At 44.0% G+C, this 15,838-nt stretch overlaps 1 protein-coding gene across 1 annotated transcript in view; it reads right to left on the reverse strand.

Moving 5' to 3' along the window:
* Positions 1-10,012: 10,012 nt before the first annotated feature.
* The window catches only part of SLC6A1 (solute carrier family 6 member 1), a 57,497-nt gene continuing 51,671 nt past the window's right edge, over positions 10,013-15,838 (reverse strand). The window contains exons 13-15 of the mRNA XM_051627794.1: positions 14,714-14,814; positions 12,524-12,691; positions 10,013-10,472 (exon numbers count right to left, since the gene is read on the reverse strand). Of these exons, the coding sequence (XP_051483754.1) occupies positions 10,368-10,472; positions 12,524-12,691; positions 14,714-14,814 (374 nt within the window). The 3' untranslated portion in view covers positions 10,013-10,367. The remainder of the gene's footprint in view (positions 10,473-12,523; positions 12,692-14,713; positions 14,815-15,838) is intronic.

Raw genomic sequence — 15,838 nt, forward strand, 5'->3', positions numbered from 1 at the left:
GCCAGCAAAATGGCAAGTACGTATTTTATTCTGACTTAATAACCTTTTTGAGTTGAGCTGTTTTCTCTGCATGTAGGCATTTTACATTTGAATCTTACACCTCTCTAGAGGTTCACAAATGTTAAGAAGTGTAACTGATGGTTGGAGATACATGATGTGGTGTCTGCCTTTCTTCTCTGCCTGTACTTTCAGGAATCTCTTGTATGTGTGGCTCTTAGCTAATTCAGATCTAAAGTCCCATATTTCACATGGCTTTACTGTTAGCTTCATATGGAAAGTTATACCAGCTGAATTTTGTTCCCCACACTTGCTTAAACATATGGCCAAACACTAATTAAAAAATAAATAAATTTAAAAAGTGTAATGGCAAATCTGACATTGAGAGAGAGAGCAAAGCAATGGAGGAGCTCTAATTCCTAAGCTGTATCTTATGCTACAGAAATGAAGACCAGTTCTTCAGGGAAAACTCAACTAGTGAGAAATGAAAGGGCTCCAGAAAAGCTGGGGAGGGGCTTTTCACCAGAGGAGGCAGTGGTAGGACAAAGGGTGATGGTTTTGAGCTGAAAGAGGGGAGATTTAGGTCAGACATCAGGAAGAAATTCTTCTACCATGAGGGTAGGAAGGCACTGGAACAGGTTTCCCAGGGAGGTTGTGGCTGCCCCATCCCTGAAGGTGTTCAAGGGCAGGTTGGATAAGGCTGGACTGGTGAGAGGTGTCCCTGCTCATGGCAGGGAGGCTGGAACTTGATGATCTTTAAGGTCCCTTCCAACCTTCACCATTCTGTGATGTATTGTTTGCTTATGTACATCTCCAGTGCATTAAAGGGAAACACCTCTGGTATAATGGAGATGTGCATTTACTGGTCCTGACAGAGTTGGGCTTTTGCTTTATGCCATTTGATTCTGGGCTGTCTTCTGCCCCTGGAGTAGCTTTGTCTTGAAGCAGAATCATATCAAGTGGGTAACTTGTGCACAGGGACGTTACTTGTGGCCACATCCACCACGTATCCATGGCATGGGCTGCCCAGCAGCAGTGCCTGGACAGCTGCTAGGAGCATATGCCACGAAAGCCCCACTGTCTGATGGGCCCAAAATGGAACCCCAGGCAGCATCCTCAAATAGCTGAGGTGGGGGATACAGGGGATCCTGCTACCCAGGATCTTGAAGATGTATGTCACACAGTGGGAGCTTTTCAGTCCCTCTTGTTTGCCAGCTGAGCTGCTGGTCCACGTGCTCCCTTACGTGTTGCAATCAAAGCCAGGCTGGATGTGCTGAAAAGTTGAGACCAGGTTTATTAACCAGCTGCTTGGGCAGTCCACCAGCACAGCCCAGGCTGGGAAAGGGTGGCTGCACCCATTCAGAGGTGTTGGTGTTGGCTCTCATACAATCACACAAGTGACAATTTTTCCCCCTTTAGAATTAATGAGAGTGTCAGAAGGGCCCGTGGGGGCAGCATCTGCCCAGCAGGCCTGGGGATGAGGAGCACTGGAGCTGGGCTCAGCCTGCCAGTCTCCTGGCACTGAAGGCCAAGCTGGCCCTGAGATGAACCACAGGCTATGGGCCACCCAGCTTTCCAGCACATGTATTTATTAGTGATTTTAAGGAAAATGAATTTTCCTCTTCTTTTTTCTCCCATCGCTTACATCAGTCACTAAAAAAAACCACACAAAAAACGTGTATAGTTTGTTTGAAGACTTAGCCAGTTTTGGCATTTGTACTTACACTGACAAAATGCTGGTCTGCACAGAGCATTGGAGGAACATTGTTCTGACAGCCCATTGAGTTTTACATTCTCAAACTTTCCTGGTTAATGTAGCATGGGCTGTGGGCTGCTCCCTCCTCCTCTCTCCTCCCCGTGCTGCTGGCACACGTGCCTGAGGAAGGTCCTGGCAGCTGGAGCCCCCCAGCACCTCCCAGCCCCTCCAGCCCCAGCAGCACAGGAGGGAGCTCTGCTTCGCCCCAAGAAATCTGCATGGGGCCACTCACAGAGTTATAAAAGAAAGAAAGCCTGGCTTTTGTAGAAATTAGGCCAGCAACCATGCTGAAAAGCAGAGACAATAAAAATGCGTGCTGATAAACATGAATGTGTGCTCCTGGTGCAGAAAGGATCTTTGCAAAGGGATCATATTTTGGCAGAGTTCTGATGGGGCAGTAGTTTCTTTCAGTTTGCACTGTTATGTTCATGTAAGATGCTGCTGAGGCTGTTCTTATCACAATCATTAATCTAAGAATAATTTTAAGTTAAATGTTTCCTGCAAAGCTAGCAGTAAATACAAATAATGCCCATCCACTAGTCCTAGTTTCATAATCTTGGAGAATTTAGTGTCCCAAGTTAAAGACAATCAAAACCCAATGTTGAAATACAAAATAAGTGTGCCAGAAAGCCCTGGAGGAGCCAGTGGCTTCCAAAGGGAAAGAATGAGCTGAAAACTCAACATGTCATAAAATATTGAATCTTTAGTTATGCATTGGATGTGAAGAAGTAAGAAAAAAACCTTTTCTGAGCATATTTGTGGAGGCTTTTTGTGAAAGTGAGAAACTTAAAAGCAACACACCCAGTTTCGTGCTGACAGTTGAATAACTTTGGATGATAGCATGGGATACAAGTGCAGTTCTCCAACAGCAAAGGCCAATAGATTAGTACCTGCAGGTTCTCTAGACTTGTGTTATGATTCTGAGAGAAAGAGAAAGAAAGGTTAGAATAGTAGATTAACGTAGATAGTACAGGTTTGTCACAAATCCTTGTTAGCACATTTGCTTCTTGATTGAGACCTCCCTCCCTTTATTTTCTCATTTTAAAGGAACCGTTTGCTATCCTTTCATTTGTTGCTTGAGACTGCCAGTACCTCCTTCACCCACTCATTCATTTGATCAGAGTTGGAAGCCTTGAACTAGCCTTTCTAGTACATCATCTTTCAATAGCAAATTGTTCAGGGCTGAATAGAGCTGATTGGATCAGGTAAGGCACCAAGGTAGCACTGTGGGGTGTTGATCAGTGTGTTTCAGGTGGGTGTTGCTGTGTCAGTGTGCTGACATTTGCTGCAGAAACTGCCCAGTTTGTTGGTGTCCTGAGAGTCACTGCCAAGTGTGGGCTTCGCTGAGGAGGTGCTGGAGTGATCCAGAGAAGGACAATGGATCTGGTAAAGGCTCTGGAGACCAAGCCATATGAGGGAACTGGAGCTGTTCAGCCTGGAGAAAAGGAGGCTGCAACTGCCTGAAAGGAGATTGGAGCCAGGAGAGGTTGGTCTCTTCTCCAAAATAACAAGCAACAGGACAAGAGAAAAATAGGCTCAAGGAGAAACTTCTTAACTGAAAGGGTTGTCAAACATGGGAACAGGCTGCTCAGGGCAGTGGTTGAATCACCATCCCTGGAGGTGTTCAAAAGAGATGTAGATGTGGTGCTTAGGAATATGGTTTAGCACTGGACTTGGTGGAGTTGGGTTAATGGCTGGACTCGATGATCTTAAAGATCTTTTCCAACCAGAATGATTCTGTGATTCTGTGACTTGAGACAGGGGAAGGACTGAGGACTCTGCAGTGAACCCCCCCTGCAGACCTTGCCCACAAGTGTGTTCTAACAGTGAAGATTCAGCTGGGCAGGACAAAACCTTCTTCCGAGCCTGCAAGTTTCCCTGGGATTAGGTGTTGGAAGCTCAATATCATCAGTGGAGCAGAAGGAGGGATTAATTTATTCTAAGTAGTGTGGGATGGAGGTGGAATGGTTTTTGACCAAAATCCAAGGCTAATTTTGTCATTTTGAAGCAGATCCTGGCAGGCAATGCTGTCACAACACAGCTTGCTGACAGCAGGAGTGAGCAGGCTGGGAAAGGTCATCTTGGGCCCTCCAGACCAAGAGTGAGTCTGGGGAGAGATCCACAGCAAAAGGTCGTGTGCTGCTGCTGTGTGACAGTTGGTAAAGAGCAGGTGAAAGTTGCTGAGCTCTGTCACTTTCAGGGCAAAGTTAGTTGCCTACAGTAGGAGTTGGTGTTCCTCTCCAGGGTTTTGATTAATTATTTTGGTCATTCGTTCAGTGCAATATTTGCAGTGCAGAGCAGTGAACTGAAATGACCTAGAAAGAATTCCCTAACACAACCTGACGCTCTGGCTTAGAGTCAGAGAGAGATTTATTGTTTTACTCATGGAAGATCTTCATCAAAGTTCTCCTTAGTTGTTCCAGGGTAGCTGTTTCCATTCCTGCAATACCTGCATTAGATACATGAGGTAATAGTTCATGTCTTCCTGCATCAGCACTTGAGTGTGTTGGGACAGCAGTTTTCCTTGTGGAGCTCCAGAGGAGACCCACGGGGTGTTCCCCAGAAGTGCAGCCTGCACAGGGTAGTGCCAGCAAAGGATAGTGGCAGTGATGTCTGGAAAAACCTTTTTGTAGACCAAAAACTAGCCTCTTAGGCTCTAGTTGTTAATGCTAAATTTGTTCAGATGTTCCCAGGTTGCTCTAAAATACTTATAATGAACAGAAATTGCATTGAGGTCATATCACTAAGGCAGTGACTTGTTCCATTCACTTTTATTCCCCTTCCAGCACTAAGTGGGTAAAGTGTTGAGGAGACTCCAGGCACAAATTTAACACATACATTTTGCCTTTTTCATACCCATTGTTTCTTAAAACCATTTATAAACACCTCTCAGCTGCTTAGTTCCAAAGACATGTAAGGCAGCTGTTCCAGTATGACTGAAGCACCATTTCTGGCAGAACACAGTAATTTTTAGCCTTGTGACAATGCCTGATCCTTCCTGTCCTTCTCTTAGGCACTGTTGGACACATTTAGCACCATCATGTCCTTATGACTCACAGGATTATTTCAGCCTGTTTGATATTCAGAAAGCATAACTGAATATTTGCCACTGATTTTGACGGGTGACCATTTACAGACCTGGGAAAAAAAAAAACCAAATCAGATGTTGAATTGCAAAAGAGTGTAAGTAATTTCTCACCCACTAATTCATAAATTTTAAAATAGGGGGTAATTGTTGAATAACTGCAGCTGTGAAGTGTGTTAGTGTGAGCACACACCCGTGTCTCCCCATGTGCACAGTGGGGGTTATTGGGTCCCTCTGCTGGGACCTGCCTGCTGAGGGACACGTGTACAGGGAGCTCTGGAGCTGCCTGAGGTGTGACTTGTGGGTTTGGTCAGAAGACCAGCACAAAGTACAGCTCTGTAGCCCTAAAAATTAATGGGATTTCTGTGAAAACAGAGGGAAATTGCTCATTTTGCCAGAGTCAGCAGGAAAGAGTGGCAGAATTACTGACTGGCCTCAACTTGTAGCAGTACTTACACCAGAGACATGACAAGCCTAAGCTCTGTGGAAGGCCTAACATTATGTTCTACCTTACTCTGGTTAATTCCCTTTTCTGCTCTGATCCTTCCTTTTTTTTTTCTTTTTTTTTTTTCTTTTTTTCCCCTTTTTCTTTTTCTTGTAGCTTTATAGGAAGAAGAGAGGAATTAAGGCATATTTAGACTGGAAAACACCAGGAAAAATTGTATGTGGGTAAAGCCCTCCCCTCTAACCCATTATTATCCGTTTTATTTTAAACTTAGAATCATAGAATCATCTTGGTTGGGAAAGACCTTTGAGCTCATCAAGGCCACCCAGCACTGCCAAGGCCACCACTTGAACCCCGAGCAGTCAGCACCACTTGTCATGAAGATGACATTGACTTTTGTTCTTCATCACTTGTCATCACTTTCTAGCCATGCCTGTGCTGCTTAGTCTATCTGGAGGAGAAGTGAATTCCACCTGCCCCATCACAGCCACTCCACCAGCACTGTGCCTACCAGGAGAGGATAAGCAGAAGTAGTGAAGGTATGGGCAAGGATCAGAAGGTGGGGCAGAAGTTATCACTATACCTTCACAGCCAGCTCTAGGCACTAGGAGTAACTGGCCATATATTTATATACAGAACTTGTAGGGGTTTTTTTGTTGTTTCATGATCCTGTACAGTATGAGAAGCTGGGCATGAAGGGGGGGGTAGAGTGTGAAGTAACAAGAACCTTTAGAATGCAAAGGCTGGTGCCTTCCTTCTGCTGAGCAGCAGAACCTGGTCCATTTGTGGCAGTTTGGCAGCCTCAGAAACACTAAGGTAAGAGCAGCAGCTACAGCTGGTTGGCAGCTGCTGCAGCTCCCACAGCTTTGAGGTCAGTTCAGATTCCTGGGCAATAAGGCTTTTATGTCACTGCCTTCCTCATCATGGCTGTCTGTGTCTGCTGTAGGGAGCTGTACAATGGATTGTGGCCTCCTCTTTGTCAGGAATATGTCCTGAAGTGGAAGGGACTGAGGTGTGACTGTCCCAATGTTTTAGTGCAACACGTTTCTGCTGCTCCCAGCTGGGTTCAGGGGCAGCTGCCACATCTGGCTGTGAGGGGGTGTTGGCAGGTAGGAGCTGCTGCCCTGTGCTCCTGCCAGGCTGCCCCAGACATCAGGGCTTCTGTACCTGAATGCACAGCCACTCCTCTGGGTCAGAACCCAGTCCCCATCATCATCCCCCAAACCAGTCAGCAGTGGGTGTAATTTGAAATAATTGTGATGCTACTGTGACCTGAGCAGAACAAAACAGAAATAATCAGGCTTTAAAACAAATAATAATAATAATAAAAAACCCCTCACAACACGAACCCAAAACCAACACAGTGTTATTTTAGAACAAAAGCACGTGTCGCTGAACTAATACTGCCGAGGAGCAAGGACATGGATTTCTCTCAGGGCATCTTGCAGTCCTGTAGGGAAGATGTGACCTTATTTGCATTTTTCTTGTTGAATGGCTGTCGGAATTTCTGCAGCGCGGCGAGGGAAAATTCCTCCAGGAGAACATGGAAATGCCACAGCACTAACGCAACATCTTTCAAGGAGGCTCCTTCAGCCTTTGCCCCCCGCCCTGCAGCTGCTGCCCACCCACCCCAAACACTGGGGCTGCTCCAAGGGCAGGCCATGAATGCAACACTCAAAGCCCATCAACTAACGTTAAAGGCGGTTTCAGGTTTCCTGTGCATCTCCAAAGCCTGACTGTGGCTCCTTGCCCCATGTCCAGGGCAAGCAGAGCTCCCACCCCCACCCCCCCGCAGGCCCTGCTCTCCCTCCCCAGTTGCCTGCACAGCAGCTCCCCTATCTCAGGTCAGCCCTTGGAATTTGAAGTCTATGATTGTAGACGCCTCGATCAGGAGCGTTTTCAGTTCGAATCATGTTCTTGAAATTGCTGAGGCTCTTTCCCAGCATGATGCCCTGCTCCAGTATTGGAGTTAGGTAACTAAATGCAGCTCAGAGGAGCAGGCAGCACCCCAGCAGTGCTGCAGAGGCAGCTGTGAGGCAGCCTGCTGAGCTGGGGGCTGCACGGCTCCTCACACTGCAACACCAGCTGGGAGACACCAAGGATTTGGTGCAGGAACGTGTCTTCTGGCTGTGGAGTACAAGGCCAGTGGCTCCAGCCTGGCCTGGGGCCCTCCTCAGGAACAGCTTCATCAGTGAGTTCAGGTGCTGCGGGTCACACCCCAAAGCACAGAATCACAGAATCAAGGAATTATGGAGGGTGGAAAAGACCTCTGAGGTCATTAAGTCCAACCTGTGACCCAAGCAGCACCAGAAAGAGACCCCAGGGATGTTTACAGTAAAATCCAGGCTTTCCTGCAGGGCTGCTCCGAGGCCCTGACCTGCCGTCTTCCCACTGCAGTATTCCAGCAGCAGGATGCCAGGCAGGGCTGGTCACTGGCACCTCTGAGCTTCCTGGGTAACAGCTGCACCTCCCAAGCCTGAACCAGCAGCAGGCACCACAAGTGTGATACAGGGTTTTGATACAGAAAGGATGTATTTTTTAGCTACATAAATATATGAAACATTTAACTCACTCCACAGGAAAGAACACACAGTTTTGTCCAAGGAAAGACTGGAAAATCCTGAATTTAATGTATAATATAACCTTTATTCTTTTTCCTCTAAACTCTTGGAAACTTACATAACAATCGTGCTTTAATTATGACACCATTTATAGACATTTAAAATGCATCTTAATTTATAAATATTTTACATTTGGTCCATAGAACAGGTTGCAATTTACTAAATAATACTGTACTCTTTTAAACAGGCTCTGTATATATTTTTGAATATGTATATATTACATATATATTTTTATATAGAGATAGATTTGCTTGGTGTTCAGATATTTCCTTATTGCAAAAAGCATATATGATCATACAATAATCTTTTTCTTTTTTTTAGGGCAAGTACTACAAAAAAGATACAGCTATTCACAGTTTACACACAGTAGTTCTACAACACTATCTTGTGCTATATGATACGTTTGTACAGCTTTTTGCTAGAGAGCAGGTCTGTCAAACATCTGTCATAAGTGTTTACAATCAAACATTAAATACTGCATTTTTCTTAGAACAACATGGGACTTGGTTACGTTAAACAAGAAAGTTGGAATTTTTATCCTTAGTCTAATGAAATTCACAATTAAAATGCAGATGGATCATGTGTGATGTGTGTGGGGGATGTAGGGTTGGCCTCTAAATCCCAAAGAGTTACAGGACTTTTGCATTTCAGCTATAACCTTTTAGGATGTAGCTTAGATCCCATAATATTTTACAGTTGGTCTGTGTATGAAACAGTTTAGAATCTACCAAACATACTCTGAGATTTAGGATGTAGTTTGAAATACAGGTGTATAATATATATATATTATTTCTACAATAATGTGCTTGACATTCTGAGAATAATACCTTATTGCAAGAACATGTTTGTCACCTTCAGACAAAAAAAAAAAAACAAAACAACAAAAAAACCCAACATTCACAGTTAACATGTTTTTCACATAGTAGTTCTACATAAATTGTGCTATCTAACATTGTACGTTGCACAAGAAGTTGCTGAAAAGCATGTTTCATTGCACAGTTCTGTCACAGTCATTTACAATCAAACATCAACTTCTGCATTTTTCCAGAATCCTTGGTGCCTGTCGTGTAGCTGCCAAAGGAGAGGTGCCAGCCAGGGCAAACCTCTGCATCTGCCACACAGGAAACACTGCCAGGAGCTGAGGGGCTTTCTAGCTGTGTGGCAAATGCAGACTGAGCTGAGTGGAGAGAGATTTTTTTTTTTTTTCTGTAGGATTGAAATAGCTTTCCCTCGTGCCTTCATCACCACCAATCATAGGCCAATAAAACTGTTTTCAAAGTGCGAATGATCCAAATTTTTGTAATTTGCTTATTAGAACCTGGTGAAGTCCCTTAACAGGTTAAAGAAAACCAGTTGTGGCTTAAAGCCTAGATCAGAACTACAAGGATAAGCTTCAACCTTCCAGCCATTGTTTTGGTTTCTATTTTGGTGGCAATGCAATAATAGTCAAATAATTACAGCGTAAGAAGAGCTCAAATCCTCTGAGCTTGAATTCCAAATACTTTGTATTTCTTTTACTCCTGGGAATCTTTAAGAGCTCCTGGATATCACTGCTCACTTCGCTTAAGGAACTTAGAAGTGATAGATTTGCCTCTAACCTCTGTGACTCACCTACCATTGATTCACAAAGATATGTTCTTTTTTGTAAGAAATAGCATCTGCATTTTTTAAAAGATATTGATGATCTTGTTTGAAAATTATCCTGAAAGGCAAAAAGTACAGGTTGTGTTCACAGCCACCCCGTGCCGTATTGCCACAAATTGCTGCAGAGCTTCATTTGCTCTGGGAATGTTTGTGAATGTTGTGTCTGCTGTTAATTGGAGGGAAGTCTCTTCCTCCTCAAATGGCCTCGACTGGGGCAAATTGGAAGGGCAGACTTTTTTTTTTCCCCCACTGGAAATCACTTGTTTACAAAATACTTCATTCTTTTGTACAAAACAATTCCAAACTTAATTTTACTCCTGCAAAGTCAGAAATAACAGTCTTGGGATTCAGTGGTAAGAAATAGTGATAAACTACTAAAAATCAGCAGCACAAAACTTGAAATCGTCGTGCTAAAAGGTAGATTAAAAAGGTCTTGGCACATCAATTTACAAATTCCAAGATATGCAACTATGATTATTGTGAAAGGATAAAAACATTAACAGTCTGTGGATTGCCAGAGAACACAAAACACTGTCAAACATCCGAGCTCACGCAGTGGTTGGGTCATACCCACGGCCATTCCCTCAGGGTGGAGATGACCTGTTTTCTTTTTTTTCTCTTATTTTTTTTCTCTTTTCTTTTCTTTTTTTTTTTCCTTTTTTTTTTTTTTTTTGCCACTAGAGGTAGGTCATTATATTCTCAGACATAAATTTGTGGTCATATTCAACCGTATTTTTTTGTTGTGTTGTTTTGTTTGTTGTTTTTTGTGTTTTGTTTTTTTTTTCTGGAGCAGTATTGGTACTTTCCCCACACAGAAGTTTAGATGTAGGCTTCTTTGTTTGCAGAGTTGCTCTGTTGGGCCTGGTCTGGCCCGTTTTCAGGATGAGTGATGTCTTCACTTGGCTGAATCATGACTTGGATGCGCTGTTTAAAGAACAAAGTAAACGTGAGGCAGTCAAAATACTGTTTCTAACCTTGTTTGTTGTGGGTTTTTTTTTTTAAAGGCAATCCTCAACACTTCTGTCAAGAGCTAAAAGGAAAAATTCTGTCTGCTTCCCTAGGAACCAAAAGGGCAGTAAGTCACCTTTACTACCAGTTCCAGCTGTGTCCTGAACAGGACAGGAGGAGCTGAAGGGCCACGTGCCAGCTGGTGGGTGCATCAGGCATTAATGACTGAGCACACCAAGGGAGAGCAGGGGAGGGTGCAGCCTGAGGTAGGGGAGACCCTGCTGGAACCCCACGGGGCAAGCACAGAGCCAGCAAGTTTGTGGGGGGCAGCAGGGGCTCATGACTGGACCTCAGATGTGATTGTGGCCTCCCCAGGGAGCAGAAGGGACTAGAGGGTGTCACCTGCAGCTTCTGGGAGTTTCTACCTCCAAGGATACAACAGGTAAGGTAGACTTGGATTTAAGATGGTTTTATTTCTAGTTGGTCTTTTCTTGTCCTTTGTGTTCTCCATTGATGAAGCTGACCTGCCAAGCTCACATTGGTATCAAGAGAGAGAGCCCAGTTTTGATTCTCAAAGCCTAGGAGTAGTGTAGGCTCCTCTTGTTATCTCATGATCATCTCTCAGTGCTTTAAAAAAATGAGACCTTAATCCACAGCAGGTCTGAGATGAGGAACTTCTGCTGTGGTCTAATACACCTCTGCCCAAGAAGCAGCTGTATTTCAGAGCAATGATTCTCCATTTGCACGTAAATGTTTCCATAAGACCAAGGGAAAGTGCCCTGATGTGAGCCAGGATGAAGCCAATTGCCCCTTTACTGATTCATTTTCATTTTTTTCATTTGTTAAATTGCCAATCCTGTCTTAAACTGTGACAGAAAGATACTCAAAATGTAGGAACTAAGAACAAGCAGGGGAAAAAAAAACAACATAATTTTTTGGTAGACTTCTTTGAAGCATCACTGAGTTTTTGAAAAATTGCTGAAGACAAATATTTGGATCAAGATCTGAGCAATTCATGAGGCATTACCCGTCAATTCTGCTTGGGATCATCTGTCCCTTTGCAAAGATGGCTCTGTCAGCTGGTTTTAGAGTATTGGAGAAACTCTGGCAAACTCATTCTGACAATCCTTGGTTCCCACAACCACAGAGGACAGAGAGGTTTCAATACTTGTGCTGAAGAACTGTCTGTTATGCACAGAATGAGGTCGTTGGCTGGAGAGGGAAAACTGAGGATGCACCCAGATTAAAGAAAATTAAATATGGCAACTGTATGTGGTTACTAAGCAGGGTCTTGAGCAATAACCTCGGTAACATTTCACACCATACAAGGCTTCTCTCATGTGGGAAGTGTCATCCCCTTTTAGCAAATGGAATAAGGAATCAGAGAGGGGTCAGCTTCACAGAGCAGTGAAAAAAGGGCCTCCGATGTTCTTCATGAAGTAACTGGTCACAGAAAGCCCTTAAATAAAGACTAAAGGGAAGAGCAGCATAATAATAAAATAGAGATTTTAGATGTATTTTCTCTCAGAAGGCAGCAGTTGTAACTTAGAACGGGTGTAATGCAGAACAGGAGCCCAAACCTGTGACACTAAACAGAGTGACTGAGCAGACTCTTGGAAATCAGGAGTTAGGCAGGTTTAGTCCAAGGAGTTTGATTCCAGTTCCTTAGAGCATCCCTTGCCTTGAGACATGGACAGTACATCTTATGTTAATAAGGACAAATTCACATATTTTGTAAACTGCTACTTTGTTTTCTAGGTGTAAAGAGCTGGGATGCAAAGTGTCTGGAACTGTCAAAGCCCAGAGATAAGGACCACATTTAATGCAGTGAATGATGTTGAACACCAGGTGGTACAGAATCAGTTTGATGTTTTCAGCTCAATGCAAAAGAACTGGGCTAAGCAAGGGAGACCACAGGACACAGAGAGTGGAAACCAACTGCCCAGCCACCTTCTGTCAGCGTGCACAGGGCTCACAAGATGGAATCATGTGAATCATGGAATCAGCCAGGTACAAGAGAGACTTACCTGTTTTAAGGAGCCTTTCAGGGTTAGAAACATATATGCCATGTAGCCTGGAATCAGCACCATGGAAGACAAAGCCATGAACCAGCCAACCCCTTGGCCCCACTTCGGGAAAACGTAACTTCCCATCGTGAGCGGAGTCATTTGGACAGCACTGAAGAGAAACACCCCCTGCAAAATACAGCAGAAGAGAAGATTTGGATGAGATTTCTAGAGTGTCCTGTCTTCAAGCTTCTCTGGATTGACTTGGCCCTCAGGCCTGCTTAGCATCCAGGCCAGGAGAACAGGGTTCCTTTGGTCCCTGGTGATGGGCACTGGCTTGTAGGTGGGGCTGCAGGTCAGTTCTCCAGAGGGAGGCTGCAGGAAACAGGCAAATGTCAGCCCAGTTCTGAAACTGAAGCTTTTTGTTTGTCTCCAGTAACTTTCTTATTGGAATAATGATACAGTATCAGCACAGCTCTACTGTGCTGGTCAGCAACAGATTCCTAAAGGCTCTGGGTAAGAAATGTTCTGTAGAGCCTGGCTCTGCCCTGACCTCTCATATCAGCACCTGAGAGTGCTTGGCCCAGAGGCTTTGCTGCTGTTCAGATCCTCTGAGCACACTCCTGATGGAAGATGAGGGCAGTCAGGATGGACCCTGCCCTTCAGGAAGTGGCTACAGATCTGCCTGTGTAACAGAAATTAGGACATTCAAAAACCACTTTGAATTTTTCAGTAACAAGAAATGAGGTGATAGTTTCCCAAGAAGCTTCTTACCAAAAATATTCTTTTATTTTAATGTGAAGACTGTATTTTCCCATACATAACCTGCATCTTAGATAAGCAGGTAGGCTGGCATAAGGAATCCACTGATACTGGTAGAATCCTCAGACAACCTGCACAAACTCAGAGGGGAGGGGGCTATTGGGAAGGATGGGGGTCCTGGGGAATAATTCCTACACACACATGAGCACTGCACTATTGAGCAGCAGCACCTGTGGGCTGCTTTTGGGCTGTTTTCAAACAGGTGGCCTGCAAACGTGGTCTTTTTTTCCTTTAATTTCCCAAGGAAGACTCCTATCCTGGCTTGTTTCCAATCTCTAAACCAGCCTCTGTCAGGGAAACCTGCTACACTGAACCAGCCAAGAAGTCAGCCCATTCTGATCCCAGGTTCAGGCCTTGTGCAGAGTGTATTCCCAGAGAGGAGAATGCAGAGAGGCAGATTTTATTGGAACCATCACCACCACCTCCAAATGGGCACTGGACAACAAATTCTGTTAAAGACTTCACAAGACAGGAGAAAGCTGGTGAGTACATACAATGTCAGTCAACTTCCTACTGTACCACTAAAATAAACAAAATGCATTTTTTATACCTTCCTGAAGACTTGATTTTTTCAGAAAAATGAAAGCTGCCTTCATCTGGGTAGAGATGAATCAAGGAACCCTCAATATAAACACATTTCTGCCCTTAGTTTGCTTTGCTGTGGCTGCCTAGATGGGAATATCAGTGAGGGAGAATCCTTGTGCCATGTCTGATGGTGTCTACTTCATAACAGTTTTTATATTCCACCTGGGCTGCCTACATTATGTGTAGTAAATTTACATTTATCTGCTTATTATTTCAAAATGTGCTGTATGGGCTTCACTGGATAAAGCTTGGAATCTGGAATAGACTGTGATGTGGTTTCCAGTGCACAAAGTCCTTGCAAGGTCTGCCAGAAAAAACAACAGCAATATAGTATAAACTGGGCAATGTATCCAGAAGGACTCCCATGAGAGAAGACCATCAGTTTATAAACCCAGTCTGTTACCAGAACGGTGCCTGTGAAGGAACTCTGGTCACAAAATATGGGCATTTTTGTGTATATGGAAATTCAGACCATAGAGAGATTCCTACATTTTATGTCAGAATACAAGAAATGGTCAAAATCTGTTGCTTACAGTTTCCCATCTCTGCCAATCACACTTTTGGCTAGTTACCCTTTCCTGAGGATTAATAGAAGTCTTGAAATTGCACAAGGCTTCTTTTCTTAGGGCAAAGGCTTCCTTTAATGACCCTGGGTTTTCCTTATTGTCTTTGATGGAATTGTCCAAATCCTTAAAAAAGGGATGAGGTCAGAGTGACCCTGTGGGGGGGGAAGTGACAGGGCTGTAGGACACAGGCCACCTCCTTTACATCCTCAGAATCACACAGTGAAAGTTTGTTCCTTACTGCCACAATGATAGGAGTGAAAAATGACCAGCAGAGTTTCCACCAGATGCAGGGTCTGTATCCCACCATCTCCTGGATGTTGTCATAAAATCTGTTAACACCTAAACAGAGAAATAAGAAACAGCACAGGAACACATCACACCACCAATGCAACTGAAAGCTCAGTGACTTTGAGAGACACTCTCATAAATGATGAGGTATTATTTGGAAACTCTGTACAGATCCCAGCATAACTTTTTACCTCTCTGAATGGGAAAGAAATGTCCAAACTCAGAAGTACCAAGAATCACTTATTCTCATTCTTCCACACCTTAATTAATTAATTAGCAATCAGCAAGCTTATTCCCATGCAAAGGCTGAGGAAGTCTCTACATTTGAAGGTCAGATGCAGTAAATCACCCTTGGTTAATTTCAACTGCAAGTATTATTAGAATGAGAGATTTAGAATGATATTTTGCAAACTAAATTAAAAAATGAATCCATCCTGGCATTCCCCAGCTTCACCCAGAGTGGCTGGATGCACAGCACAGCCTGGCAGAGCTGCATGGAACATCCAAGAGGAGCCCTTCTGCTGTTGCTGGTACCTAACAGCACCCCGGCATCTTCTAAGGGGTACGTCTATCATACTGTCTATAACTTCGTCTTTTGATTTCTTCATTATTGGGCTGGTGGTTTGTCCATTCCCACTTGCTGGATCCATATGCAGTGTCTCTGCCCTATGAAATGCTGTTCCATCCCCCTAAGCCCAATAAAAGACTCCCGTTACCTCACTCTGCATCAGTTTTGCAATATAAACTGAAGTGCTTTAGCAATCATGGGATTAGGTCCCTGGACTCACTAACACAGAGCTAAGGTCACATGCACAAATACTCTGGGAAGAACACAATATATACTCATTAATCTTTAAACCCAGAGTTTGTCAGTCCAGACTTCTGGATATTTTAGGGCAATTATGCAAAATACAACTGACCAATGAGCCTGGCTCCTGCTGCAAGATCCCAGAGTGCCAGAGTCACTTCTGGAAAGGAAACATGACTATGGCCAGAAGACCCACGTTGTTATGCTGTGAACAGCAGTGCCTCACACCTCTGAAGATCCAGGCTTCCAAGGGGGGAAAATGATGGA

This window comes from Apus apus, chromosome 9, assembly GCF_020740795.1.
Source record: "Apus apus isolate bApuApu2 chromosome 9, bApuApu2.pri.cur, whole genome shotgun sequence".
In the NCBI taxonomy this organism is placed as follows: Eukaryota; Metazoa; Chordata; class Aves; order Apodiformes; family Apodidae; genus Apus; species Apus apus.